Here is a 13,877-nt window from a genome sequence, read left to right as displayed (position 1 = left end):
AATATTAAAAAAATATATACTTCCGGCTTCCGGTCACTCTAATTAAAATTTTAATCAGGTGCAGTTTTTACACAGTTTCTAATACTGTGGTTTTTATGTTCTGATTTTAATTTTAGATTAAGAGTAGGACTTAGATTAATAAGGAGTAGGATTAAAAGCCAATTATTAAACACTCGTTGGCGATTGTAAATTATACTACTATAATTTTCACACCACTTCATTTTCACTTAGTTGATATAGGATCTACCAGCCAAAAAAATCCTAAATCTATACTTTAACCACAGCTGCAGTCTGCCAACTTATTATCTTCTGGGATCTTCGGTAATATCAAAGAGGAGGTCCATTTATCCTGCACTTCGCTTGCCGAACCTACCTAACTACCTACTGAGTAAGTAGCCTACTCGTTAACTTATTTTACAATGACATTGTACCGCATGATGTCGCAACGAGATCATAAGAAGCATATAAAACCATTCCATAACTTAACGAACGGTAGTCAATAGGTCTTATTTAACTTATTCTGAAACGTTATTTTACTGTCCATGTTCCACGTCTCAAATCATCATTAGTAGGCAGGGGGAGTCCGGGAGAGTTTCCAAATGCTGCCCAACCAGCTGCTCTCGTTTCAACGATTTACTAACGCTCAATTTTTTCTACTGTAGTATGTACCTAACTACCTTTCCCATAACACATTGTTATGAGGATTTCAAATTCATTTTTTTTCCGAATGACCATCTGGATTTACTGAACACAACTAAAAAAAAATAAGTTACATTTCAGCCAGATTGATTATATGATTTATTCGCATGTAAGAAATATACAACGTGTCCCAAAATTCAAGGATAAGCCGGCGCCGCAGGATGGATATAGTCATGACTACTTCAGGAAAAATAAGAAAAAAAATCTATCTCAATTATTTTTTAAGTTACACAATAAATTATGAAATTCGTCGAAAATTGACACCCCTTATGATATTTTACATTATCACGACTACAATTTTTCAAATACTTCTGTTTTTTTGTTTGTATTGGCAACTTAAGTAGTGCTGCTGTCCACTCCAATTCTTAAAACCCCCAGAATCCTTGCAGTTTTTACACAAAAGTTAATCAAAATATGATATTTCCTTAAAATTTTAAACGATTTTTACTTTAACTCCACTTTGAATCGTCGTTTTGTAAAAAAACAGTATGAACACTACTGCGGCAAGTTTTTTATAAAGTTGACGCAATTATCCAAGATTCCAAAATGGTATAATACTCTAAGAAAACTAGTCGCAAAAAAGATATGCGTACCATTTTTACAAGCACTTCGCTTGTTAGTAGTATGGGATAAATCTTGCAACTAAATTTAAAACCAGTTCTCCTCAACCAATTGAGCTGAAATTTGGTATACTTATGTAAGTACGATGACAATGCAATATTATGGTATCATTGAGCTGGATGGAGTCTGGAGGTGGCCATAGGAACTTCTAAATGAAACGGCGGAATTGCATCTAGTTTAGGTTCGTTACATTTGTCTTTTCAAGCACTTTGGTGGATTGCACCTCGCGGAGCGCCCCGCACAACTGACAAATAAGCCGTTGTTATGCGCGGAAGCAGGGGGAACGTAGCAAGTGGTACAATGACACTAAACGCCCTCTCTCGAAAAATAGTAAAACTAACACCGTGGCGTTTTACCACTTTATAAATTATACACTCTTAAACACTTAGGCCGTAAAAACTCAATTTCGCTTTTTTGGTAAATGTGCCATTATACTGCTAGGTGAGCGATATGTAGCCTACTCGTTAACTTATTTTACAACTAGCTTTTCGCCCGCGGCTTCGCGCGCGTGGACATCTACCTACATATTTTACGGAACCCTATTTTTTTACAAAATAAAATTTAGCCTATGTTACTCGTGGATAATGCAGCTTTCGAATGGTGAAAGAATTTTAAAAAACGGTCTAGTAGTTTTTGAGCCTATACAAACAAACAAAGTTTTCCTCTTTAATATTAGTGTAGATGACATTGTACCGCATGATGTCGCAACGAGATCATAAGAAGCATATAAAACCATTCCATAACTTAACGAACGGTAGTCAATAGGTCTTATTTAACTTATTCTGAAACGTTATTTTACTGTCCATGTTCCACGTCTCAAATCATCATTAGTAGGCAGGGGGAGTCCGGGAGAGTTTCCAAATGCTGCCCAACCAGCTGCTCTCGTTTCAACGATTTACTAACGCTCAATTTTTTCTACTGTAGTATGTACCTAACTACCTTTCCCTTAACACATTGTTATGAGGATTTCAAATTCATTTTTTTTCCGAATGACCATCTGGATTTACTGAACATAACCAAAAAAAAAAAATAAGTTACCTACATTTCAGCCAGATTGATTATATGATTTATTCGCACGATCGCACGTAAGAAATATATGTATGTAGGTATGTCTAGTAGGCTAACATGTAACTGTAAGTAGTAGTAAGTATAACAGTGAAGATGTCGGAGTTCGCGGGTTCGATTCCCGCTGCCGCTCTACTCAATAAGTTTATTGCTTCCATAATATTCCTTAGAAAAAGAAATAAAAATAATAATTTTACTACTCAAATACATTTCTGTGCCTATAATGTGTAGGATTGAACAGGTTTTTTTTGTAAAATTTGAACATCATGCTCATGGGTTTTGTAGCATTCGAGCAGTAGAATCCATCCCCTTTGAGCACTCACCAATAAAACACCATGTACAGTTAAGTCTAAAATCTAAATTAAAAATTAACCAGTTTTGATATTTGACTGATATGATTTTCAATTGTTTAAAAATAAAGTCCATTTGACATAATATTTCATCCCTTTTTACTGACTTTACTGAAATAGAACAATGTTTACATAAATTTACTGAATTCAAGATAAATTATTTTGTGTAATAAACAATCCGATAAGAGAATATTAGAAAACATGGACGGCGAACCAGAAGCGTTGTCTGATACCGCAACAAACTGTAATTTGGGGTCTGCATCTGAAACCTTATCCGATGTAAATCAGGCAAAACTTGACTCACTGGAAAAAAAAGCAGTTCACTTAAGGTTATTGTGTGATAGTGAAATTTAAAAGAGATTGCTATGTTACTTAACTTAGGCAGTTAAACATTTTTGTTATTTCATACAGATTAGTTCTGGAAAAGGATTTTAAGGCAGCTGATATCAAGTGGAGTTTATTTGTAGCTGCCGCTTTTAGTTTTCGATATGAAAGTTGTCTCAGACCCTTTCCTCCAGCCTTCATGAAAAATGGCATCAAGGATATGGACGAATTGGTAAGCAACAGTAACAGCTATACCCCCCCTCCATTACAAGCAGAAGCTAACCAATCGTCTTACTAAAAAGTTCGAAGTCTGTGTGTAGTAGGAATTACTTACATAAACTTAATTCCTTAGTCGCTCTTATCGCCCTAGTAGCTGCTGTTAAGTGCGATTTGATTTTTTATTTTCAGCTAAGTGTAATCACGGATGTTCCAGCCTTGGACCTAGTTCTGCAGCAATTGGACAACCTAGAAAACTTAACTAATATTAGCGACATTATTGATCTTTTATTCTACGTGCTCGTAAGATTAAAAGAACCAACACTGAAAACTATTCCTCAGGAAGCGGTTTGTACCTAATACCTATCCATTAAATTGTTTAGCAACCTAGGTCTTTTCAGAGGGAAATTTTAAGTAGGTACTTTAATAGATTGCCGATACATAAATATTTATGCTAGTCTTTATTTTACAGCATGAATCAGTCTTATCTAATGCACATCCCAGCTTTGCGAATACACCAAGGCCCCAATATGTTTTTCAAGTGTGTAATTCACCGAAGTCTACCGCAGAAGCGAAATGGAAAGAATTAGCAAGAAACCATCACACTTTTTATGCATATCATGGAAACAGATTAGAAAACTTTTATACTATAATGAATTTTGGTCTTCAGCAACATTTAAATAAGGCAAGATAAAATAACACACCTGGTAAAAAAGTGTCAGGAAATGGCATGTGTGGCCTACCTATCTAATTTAAATGTTTATTGCAGAATACTTTATTGGGTAACGGAGTATATTTATCCACTGACTTAAACATAAGTCTGCCCTATAGCCACGGAGGTTTCGGTTGGGGCGCAAGTTGTATCGGAGGGCACTTGTCCTGCATAGCAATGTGTGAAGTTATTGATGCTCCTGAAGGAATTAATTACCAGAAACCTGTAACCAATGAAGGCGAGTGTTTTGTTAGGGTTTTGCGACAAGGTGGAGTGTTTAAACGATAAAATCCAAACAAACATTGATAAAATTACTATTGCGTCGTCGTTGAGATAGGTTTTGATTCTTACGCGGAAATCAAGAAAGTAGGTTAGTTGAAAGAAAATACTAGAAAGTAAGTAAAGAAAATTTTAAACGTTTTCAGGTGATGGCATATACGAAGACGAAAAAAGCAAGATTCTTGATACTGGTTTGGAAGGGCAAAATCTTTCTCAATACATCGTGACAAACTGTGACTTGGTTAGACTAAGATATCTGTTAGTTTACGCAAAGCAGCCTGCATCGATGCGATTTCCTACCACAAATCCTAACGGACGAAATGGTAAGCACATTATACAGTGTGTCCGGGCATGTAGTGATCAAACTTTATATGCCAAATCTAGGGACAATTTTATCGATAAAAATACTTCAAAGGGGCTTGTTGACCCATTTATCGCAAAATTACAAGGATTTAAGTTTTTAATTTTTAGTTTTCACCTCTTCCTTCAAAAACAAGTGAAAGTGTGGGTAGCTTAACATTAATAAGCAAATATTTTATATCATGCGATAGCCAATAAAATTATCTATTAGCAAAAGTAGAAAAAAGATACAAGTTTCATACATTTTAAGGGAGTAAGAATGGATGTAATTAGAAAAAAACATGACTTTTTTCACTTCTTTTTCAGTTATTTTCCAACACAAGAAAAACCAGGTCGTTAAGGTATGTTTTATTTGCTTTGTATTATTAGTATTTGAGCTATTCTACAAAACGAATGTAAATTTATTAGTCTACGTCTATTAGTTTCGACGTAATTGTTGAACAAAGATACCCCTTCCCAACGGTTTCCATAGTAATCGGAATAGGTTGTGTGATTCTTTCAGGCAGTGCATTTTCGCATGTCGCGTGCGCTATGGAAACCGCTGGGAAGGGGTATCTTTGTTCAACAATTACGTCGAAACTAATAGACGTAGACTAATAAATTTACATTCGTTTTGTAGAATAGCTCAAATACTAATAATACAATGCAAATAAAACATACCTTAACGACCTGGTTTTTCTTGTGTTGGAAAATAACTGAAAAAGAAGTGAAAAAAGTCATGTTTTTTTCTAATTAAATCCATTCTTACTCCCTTAAAATGTATGAAACTTGTATCTGTTTTCTACTTCTGCTAATAGATAATTTTATTGGCTATCGCATGATATAAAATTTTTGCTTATTAGTGTTAAGCTACCCACGCTTTCACTTGTTTTTGAAGAAAGAGGTGAAAACTAAAAATTAAAAACTTAAATCCTCGTAATTTTGCGAGAAATGGGTCAAGCCCCAAATTTGAAGTATTTTCATCGATAAAATTGTCCATAGATTACGCCCTTAAAGTTTGATCACTACAAGCCCGGACACACTGTATAAATCATATTTTTCACTTTCCAAACAGAAGGTATGCTTTGAGATATACAAAGCGGAATAGGCAGTCGCTAGTCGGAGGATATTACCTAATTCAATTCGAATTTTCGGGAGAACGTTAACTCTTGAAATGGTTTTATGGCGTGCAGCTGATAATTATGTCTTAATTTTAAATTTACATTAAATATTGGTACGATTTACCAATCTCATACCCTGCTGCGGCTCTCTAGCTATCTCGAAAACTTTCTTGCTTGCTTTAAATTAAATAGAAAAAAATTAGAACATAGTTTTAAAATATCTATTACCTTCAAATTTTTACCAATAACAAAATCGTTTACGGCATTTATTGCGTTTAGATTCTATGAGGATCTATAAGGATCTATTCTTTCCTAAAGAACAAAATGTGTTTCTGATATAAAAAAAAGACTTCTTTTTCAGTTGGAGGTCTTCGACAATGGCTATCTAGGCACAAACTTTTTTCCATACTATTGGGCTACGGGTTAATGTTGGCTACAATTGGTTTTGCAAACAACCAACCAGTTCACTACTACTACAAAATGCTATTGAAAAAGTTGGACATAGCATATAGCAGTGTGAAAGTTTGACTACCTACATAATAATGTATCGTATTGTGAAGTGTGGTGAAGATTGTCAAATTTATAAAGTGATTTTAATAAATTTTAATGAATAAATTTAACAGACTTTCTCTAAAATGTACGAAGAAAACATACCACATAGGTATAGGTATTCACCACAGGAAACGGCTGTGTGCTCCCAGCTGCGCAATCTCCGGGAGGGGAGGATGTGGTAGTGAAGGCTGGTCCGGATTCCGGAATCCCACAGTTTCTCTCACCGGGGTCTATTAATGGGTATGCTTCAGCCTTCTGCTTGGTGAGCCCCACATAACCTACCCTGTCTCCTCAGGTATTGCGATTCAACCCATTTTTCTCCGTGAAAAAAAAGGTACTTTAGCTATTAGTTTCTAAATGATCGTAACCATTGATACAAACAACATTTCACATGCATGCCCATATTATTGTTTCGAAATTGTCACAAAAACCATCGTTGGTGGATTTAGAACAATGGTCTCCTCCACTCGTTACGGTCCTCTCGTCATGGTTAAAGCGTAATCATTGTACAATCTAATTTGTATTGTGTCGAATATGATGACCATCCGTGCACAGTACACACCACAGTATTGTCACAAGCTGGCCCTAGCGAACGAGTCCGGTATTCAGATATTTTTAAATATATTTGCCTAAAATGTTATTATGTAACCTTTGTGTGCTCTGTTCGGAAACCGTGAGGTGTATACCTAAATATATTATTTGGTGTGTTGTTGCCGTTTCCTGCGTGTTAGCACAAGATCCTGTCGTTAACATACCACAAGGACGGATAGCCGGTGTAAGTGATTTTTTAACCTACTTTTTCTTTTATAATCCTTTAATGGTCTTTCAGTTGATGGTTTTGGATTTTTCTCTCCTCTTTCCTTCCTCTCCTCTTTTTCGTATCGTATCGGCGAATAAGTTAACGGGGTCAGAAGACATTGTTAACTCTCCATCCCAACTAATATTATAAATGCGAAAGTAACTCTGTCTGTCTGTCTGTCTGTCTGTCTGTTACGCTTTCCCGCTTAAACCTCGCAACCGATTTTGATGAAATTTGGCATAGAGATAGTTTGAGTCCCGGGAAAGAACATAGGATAGTTTTTATCCCGGTTTTTGAAACAGGGACGCGCGCGATTAAGTTTTTCTGTGACAGACAAAATTCCACGCGGGCGAAGCCGCGGGCGGAAAGCTAGTAGTGCATAAATTATGTTTATTACATGTTATCGTTGAATTAACATACTGTGGTTCTTTCTTAACCCAGTTCGATTTTTGTGCAGAACAAACTTTTAAATTCGCGTCTGGGTGTTAGGTCTATTCCACTTTGATCACCTGGCTTTGATCAGGTGATCAAAGGGGACTTCCAGCGACAATTTAGTGTCCTTGGAGTCCAGTAAAATTTTTCTTTAGTGTCCTTTGATCATCTATAAATAAATCGTATCTCGACACGCTTTTCGGTAATATTAATGTCTGATGATTACCTCGTTTTGACAGAGTGGAGTGTTATCATAATCATTAATATCATTGTGAAACAGGTACAATACAACATAGACACCTATTACAAAAAAAAGTTTGGAAATAAATAATTTATCCTTAATAAAATTGTGGATGTTCATGCACCAAACGAAAATAAACATTTACCGAAAGACGAAGGTAATGTAAGTAAAATATGTATTTATATTTTCTCATGGTTTTCAGACAAAAGTTTACACAGAAAACTCACTAACGCCTATAGAAATATTTTATGGAATCCCATATGCAAATCCACCCATTGGAAGATACAGGTTTGCGGTAAGTATACACCCATAATAATATTAATATTATGTATGTAGCCATTACATAGGATATTGCTAGGTTTCATGTGCCATCGTCCGTAACCATCCACCCTTCCTATCCACATTTTTGATATCGACTGTAAACATCTATTACCCGTGTGTTTACACGTGACACCACGCGACTGAAAGAATTATTTTGGAGACTCGACAATAATATTATATTATAGTTGCCTGACATCATTATTAAACATAAATGAGGTATACATGTAACATGTATGTTTTTCTTTTTCAATATTTATTTGATTGTATATTTGGTTTTATAGGCACCAGAGAGACACGCTGGCTGGAGAAAGACATTTTTAGCTCATCGTATGAGGCCTCGTTGTCCGCAAGTCATTGATGAGAATACGGGCGAAAATTACAATGAAGACTGCCTGTTTTTAAACATATGGACATCTCGGGTTCGATTTTATTTAAATTTAAGTAATACATATTAAGTTTATCTAAATTAATTTCAAATTGTAACCCACTAAAATATGTTCCAGCTAGCGGGCAGACGGTAAATCAATGCCGGTTGTGGTGATATTTTACAGCGAAACCTGGGACCGTGGAGGAGTGACGTTACCCTGCGAGGAGTTAGCGGCTGAAGGCCTAGTTGTGGTCACCGTAGCATACCGCCTAGGAGTTTTGGCATTTTTCACGCTGCGGTCTTTGTCGGCTCGTGGTAATCTTGCGCTGCTTGATCAGTATCTGGCACTGTTGTGGGTAAGAGACAACATATCCGCCTTTGGAGGCGATCCATCTGCTACTACGCTGATTGGACATTCAGCTGGTGCTGATAGTATCCTAAATCACATGGTTTCACCGCGGTCCGTCGGTTGGTATTTTAGTCATTTAAACAAAATATATAGTTAATTAGTTTTATGTGATCAAGTTAACCGCTAAAATTACTTCGTTTTTTATTTATAGGTCTATTTCAAAGAGCAATACTTATGGCACCACGATATATTTGGAAAGCGGTAGATGAAGGTAGAGCAGTTAACGCTACTGAAATGGAGCAAGTGTCTCGCAAAATTGCTCAATCAACTGGATGCATGAGTGAATATGATCAGGAAATATTACACTGCATGCGTGACAAGCCTTTGTTTGATATTATGTCTTTGTATTCGGTAAGTATATTTTATTTAAAAAAATCAACTAATTTTATTACACGAGTAGACACACACATACAAAAGTTTACTTACGATCTGGATTAATTTGATTTAGCTGATTACCGATTGTTTACACAGCGCTTTAATTGGAATGAAACATTGCAACCCGTACCCGACAATTTCCTACCGATCTCTGAACAGTATCTGCCGGTTTCATTGGCAATGGCACTCTCAGCTACGAAGCAACCTATTATGCCAATTGATCTACTGTTGGGCGCCACCGATTTGGAAGATATAAACCACAGAGGTAAAGCATTAAGTTGGTTTACTATTTTATACAGGGTGGAAACGATAAGTGATCTCACTCGATTATTTCTAAACTATTCAAGATATCCAAAAACTGGTTACTGATCCTGAAAGTGCTCTACGAGCTCTGTGCAACGGTACCAATAATAGGTTACCAAATAAACTAAATCTACCCGAAAATTCAATGTTTCCGGCTTCCATACATTTATTTAACCACATAATATTAAAAACTCCAAAAACTAGTTACTGATCCTGAAATTGCATCACAAGTTCTATCCAACGATACCAATAATAGGTTACAAAATAAACTAGAAAATTCAATGTTTCCAGCTTCCATACATTTAGTACTATCACAGTCATGGCACTCATGTCTTGATAATATTATAGCAAGTAAAGCCTAAAACCAATGTTTTCCATGAATAATTTTTAAATGAGAATGCAATTTGAAGTTCAATTTAAGTGTTTATTATTTGTGTGGCTGGCATATATTTAGTATGGAGTCTGAAAACATTGAATTTTCGGATAGATCCAGTTAATTCTGCAACCTATTACTGATACCATTTGAAAGAGCTCGTGAAGCACTTTCACTTCCAGTTTTTCGATATCTTGTATAGTTTAGAAATAATCGAGTGAGATCACTTATCGTTTCCACCCAGTATAAAGCCTATCGCACCCATAAACCATTATAATATTTCATACAGATGATCACTACCTTGAGTTGTTGAAACGGAGTCCATCGCAAATAAATGAATACGCAAACATAGAAAGAATACCCGAACTATTGAAGATGTTTTTAATTTACCGAACAGATTCTGCGCCATTGGTGAGTAAGTATTTAGTTAAGACTAAACGTGCCGTGCCGCAGAATACAAAACAAGAGTTTAATTAATGCTATGTAGAATTATTTCCGTCAACCTTATCGATCATCGATACCTACATCATATTTATTACAGTTATCACAGGCAATTCATTGGGAATATTGGCGAGTAAAATCGAATAAAGATTATGGTAACAAGTCACTTGATGCTGTAGAGGGGCTGGCTCGAATGGAGTCGTCGGCAAGGTGGAGCGTTGGTAACGCATTATTGGCAGCTAGATTAGCTCGACGCATAAGTCGGCTTTACGTCTACCGCTACTTGCAACCGAGCGTTACTGATCTCCATGGACATCAGCTTAACTATACAGGTAATTAAGTAACACAACAATGCCGAAAACAAATAAGTTGCAAAACTATTTCCACATTTAATAAGTTGCAAGCAAAGCATCTAGTATTAAACTCCTCATAATATTTTAGGAGCGGTACATGGAACAGATCTAATCGCATTACTGGGAGATGCATTTATGTTACAAATTGCTCGTCGACCAGCAACACAGGAACAAAAGCGGATATCTGTAAAGTTCCGACAGTACATTGTAAATTTCATAAAATTTGGGTAAGTATAAAGTAGGTACTAGGTATAGGTAAACATATTTTTTTATCATTTGAACTTAGTATTAAATTCATCGAAATCACGACGGCTACGATAGTTTTAGTTATAAATGTGTTTTTTTCCTTAATCAGCATTCCAGCAGTGGAAACAGTTTGGCAACGGTACAAAGTTGGGGACGGTTACGTACATGGAATACACGACGATATCACTTCACAAAACGTGCAAAATGTTAACCGAGATGCAGCTTTCTGGCTTCAATATCTTCCACAATTATATAGCATTTCGTCATCTCCAGTGCATACTGAACAAGTAGCTTCACAACAAGGTAGGAAAAAATTAGGCCTACTTTCAAACTATTTTTCTTACGTCTTAGCAACGTTTTCTCCTATTTGTAACGGATATACAAATGTTAAGGAAAAAGTACTTATTCCTTATTTTTTTAAATATTACGTGGTGATTCAGGACCCTGAATTTTTAAACTATTATTGTGAAAGCAATACCTACCTACACAACTTTCGGCGTTAGTTTCAGCCACTCGCCTCAAAATGGTAAAGTTATGACTACATTGACTGGACCCTAGTAGTATTACGTCATAATATTACAACTTACGTTACGACTTGCTTGTTGTTAATTTTTAATTTTTACACACAGGAGAAAACAGACTTCGTGGTGGCGTATTCGCAATGTGCGGGGTGTCGGCCGTATTGCTTTTATTACTCTCAATAAGTATAATATTTCTACATAGGACACGTGCTCGTCGTGCATCAATAGATATTCATCGTTAGTAATGTTATAAATAATATCAATGTACCTACTTATTTAATAAATGTTTTATATAATTTAACTAAGCTTTTTCTTTAATTTCTTCAGTCTTATGATTTTTTGTTCCTTTCTTCGTTTACGAAGAAAGTTACACAATAAGTAATCTTCAAAGGCTGATTTACACGTATTAAGTAGTTATATGTGGGTTACTAGGTAAGTAAAAATTGTACCTAAGCAAAGAATTTAGTAGCAAGTTGCATGTTAAAATTTAATTGTCAACTAAATTTTAAATAGCAAGTTCTGTTTACATGCAATTTGATCGCTTAAAATTAAGTTAAAAAGTTACCTGCTTAATACGTGTACGTCCAAGGGGGAAGAGAGTTGAGAAACATTAACTTAAACTAAATACTTATTTAATACCTATGTAATACACTAGGTCGTCGCTGCTCAGCTACACAGAGGTTTCTAGATTCTCTCAAGCGTAGGCTTAGATGCATCGTAAATAAAATGTTAGGTACTAATAAAATACAATTGTACATGCACAACTAATGTAAATTATTAAAGCTGGAAAGTTTGTTTGCTAGAACGCGCTAATCTCAGGTACTACAGTGGACCGATAAGAAAAATCCTTTCACCCACTATCTGTGCTTTCACCATTAACAAACATTAAACGGACTTCAAAGATTGGCATAAAAGGGCTTGTACCCAGAGCCGTAAAACATCACATTTTTTTAATTTGTCTTTTGGCTAAATGCTAAAACCACTTCACGAGAATCAAAGAAAAAAACAAACTGTCAAGACACAAGTGTCATTAATGTCAGTCTGTGTCTGTGCGTCAGTTTGAGTTTGATCGAAAAATGCTATGATTTTTCATTGTTTGAGTTTGATACAAATAATTTCGACTCTTTACATAAATAATTACAATTGTTTGATTACTAGTTGCTGATCTTATCTCGATTTTGAATATTAATTTGGTCATTCATTCTCAATATTTAGGTACACTAATTGTATTAGATTGCAATTGAAAACTATGGCTTTAGCACTTCAAAGGCGAGCAAATGTAAGTTTAAATGTTCCTATTTTGATAATATGAAAGCTACGTTATTACATTATGTATAGCATGTATTTGCAAAATGTTTTATACTGCAGTACCACCATTCTCAGTGTTTTACTCTTTGTGCAATAACCTAATTTTAACCTAAATTTTTAGTAATAAATTAGGTAAGTAATTACCTTTTCTTATTGAAAATGGCATGTAATTAATAATTTTGTTAGCAAATCATCCAATTCATATCAACTTGTATGTTTTTAGGTGCGTCTTCCACCCGAAGTAAATAGAATTTTATATGTGAGAAACTTGCCATATAAAATATCAGCCGAGGAAATGTATGACATATTTGGAAAATATGGAGCCATTCGCCAAATACGCGTGTAAGTTTTGTTAAACAAGCTAAAATATCTTAGAAAATGAACAAAATAAAACCATATCAAAAACTTCATTTTTATACTTTGCAAAAGTACTTTGTCACTTTTCATAAAGTTTATTAATTTTGTTACAGGGGTAATACACCAGAAACGCGAGGAACAGCATTTATTGTATATGAGGACATATTTGATGCCAAAAATGCCTGTGATCATTTATCTGGATTTAACGTTTGTAACAGATATTTAGTTGTTCTGTATTACAGATCTAACAAAGCATTTAAAGGTATGGATGTTGAAAAGAAACAAGAAGAAATTGATGCACTCAAAAAGAAATATGGAATATCTACAGAAGAACTGCGAAAGTGAAATATCTCCATTACTTAAGAAATAAATATTTATATAAATATAGCATTTTATTTTATTACTTATTTAGCTATTAATTAGGCACTTTTTCACCAAAATTAGTTTGTTATTAAAAATTGGCATATTGGATTGTTAATAAGTAAGAGACAAAAATATTTACTACACTGGACTGCCGTATTGCTAAAAATTTTTTTCCTCTCCCCCCCCTCTAAAAGCTAAACTGTTGGCTTTAAAAATCTGGAAAACTTCGTGATGATACTACTTTTCATGAACTTTCAAGGAAAACTATAGCGGTTAAGATACATCAGTTAGTTTAAGTGTAATAGTCATTTAGCTCATGTATTATACAATTTCTTAACTAGTGAAAATTCCTAAGAAGAAAATTCTAATAGTGACTTTAGATGAAGTTAT

General features: G+C 35.0%; 3 protein-coding genes across 3 annotated transcripts; all 3 read left to right on the top strand.

Annotated features, from left to right (window-relative positions):
• Positions 1-183: 183 nt before the first annotated feature.
• Parp16 (Poly(ADP-ribose) polymerase 16) lies at positions 184-6,341 on the top strand. The gene is made up of 8 exons (XM_028300295.1): positions 184-388; positions 2,922-3,064; positions 3,147-3,291; positions 3,468-3,623; positions 3,748-3,960; positions 4,045-4,225; positions 4,413-4,589; positions 6,088-6,341. Exons 2-8 carry the CDS (start codon positions 2,937-2,939, stop codon positions 6,252-6,254), a joined length of 1,167 nt encoding a protein of 388 aa, XP_028156096.1. The 5' UTR covers positions 184-388; positions 2,922-2,936; the 3' UTR covers positions 6,255-6,341.
• Positions 6,342-6,404: 63 nt separating this feature from the next.
• LOC114349772 (carboxylesterase 4A) lies at positions 6,405-11,722 on the top strand. The gene is made up of 11 exons (XM_028300278.1): positions 6,405-7,053; positions 7,953-8,045; positions 8,353-8,490; positions 8,579-8,906; positions 8,999-9,198; positions 9,319-9,487; positions 10,188-10,309; positions 10,440-10,671; positions 10,781-10,919; positions 11,048-11,241; positions 11,568-11,722. The coding sequence occupies exons 1-11, from the start codon at positions 6,913-6,915 to the stop codon at positions 11,699-11,701; spliced, it is 1,890 nt and encodes a 629-aa protein (XP_028156079.1). The 5' UTR covers positions 6,405-6,912; the 3' UTR covers positions 11,702-11,722.
• Positions 11,723-12,485: 763 nt separating this feature from the next.
• Positions 12,486-13,479, top strand: Sf3b6 (splicing factor 3b subunit 6). Its single transcript, XM_028300312.1, has 3 exons — positions 12,486-12,738; positions 12,991-13,109; positions 13,238-13,479. Exons 1-3 carry the CDS (start codon positions 12,709-12,711, stop codon positions 13,467-13,469), a joined length of 381 nt encoding a protein of 126 aa, XP_028156113.1. The 5' UTR covers positions 12,486-12,708; the 3' UTR covers positions 13,470-13,479.
• The last annotated feature ends 398 nt before the right edge of the window (positions 13,480-13,877 follow it).

The sequence above is a fragment of the Ostrinia furnacalis genome, unplaced genomic scaffold (genome assembly GCF_004193835.3).
Source record: "Ostrinia furnacalis isolate ACB-3 unplaced genomic scaffold, ASM419383v2 OfSCF0710, whole genome shotgun sequence".
Taxonomy (NCBI): Eukaryota; Metazoa; Arthropoda; class Insecta; order Lepidoptera; family Crambidae; genus Ostrinia; species Ostrinia furnacalis.
This window is presented reverse-complemented; position numbering and strand designations above follow the sequence as displayed.

Bases quoted from the DNA above. Each gene is read 5' to 3' on its own strand.
- Parp16 (XM_028300295.1), top strand. From the start codon at position 2,937: ATGGACGGCGAACCAGAAGCGTTGTCTGATACCGCAACAAACTGTAAT. The intron at 3,292-3,467 runs GTAAGCAACAGT...TTTTATTTTCAG, and splicing joins TCAAGGATATGGACGAATTG to CTAAGTGTAATCACGGATGT. The intron at 3,961-4,044 runs GCAAGATAAAAT...TGTTTATTGCAG, and splicing joins TTCAGCAACATTTAAATAAG to AATACTTTATTGGGTAACGG.
- LOC114349772 (XM_028300278.1), top strand. From the start codon at position 6,913: ATGTTATTATGTAACCTTTGTGTGCTCTGTTCGGAAACCGTGAGGTGT. The intron at 7,054-7,952 runs GTAAGTGATTTT...CATGGTTTTCAG, and splicing joins CACAAGGACGGATAGCCGGT to ACAAAAGTTTACACAGAAAA. The intron at 8,046-8,352 runs GTAAGTATACAC...TTGGTTTTATAG, and splicing joins TTGGAAGATACAGGTTTGCG to GCACCAGAGAGACACGCTGG.
- Sf3b6 (XM_028300312.1), top strand. From the start codon at position 12,709: ATGGCTTTAGCACTTCAAAGGCGAGCAAAT. The intron at 12,739-12,990 runs GTAAGTTTAAAT...GTATGTTTTTAG, and splicing joins CACTTCAAAGGCGAGCAAAT to GTGCGTCTTCCACCCGAAGT. The intron at 13,110-13,237 runs GTAAGTTTTGTT...ATTTTGTTACAG, and splicing joins GCCATTCGCCAAATACGCGT to GGGTAATACACCAGAAACGC.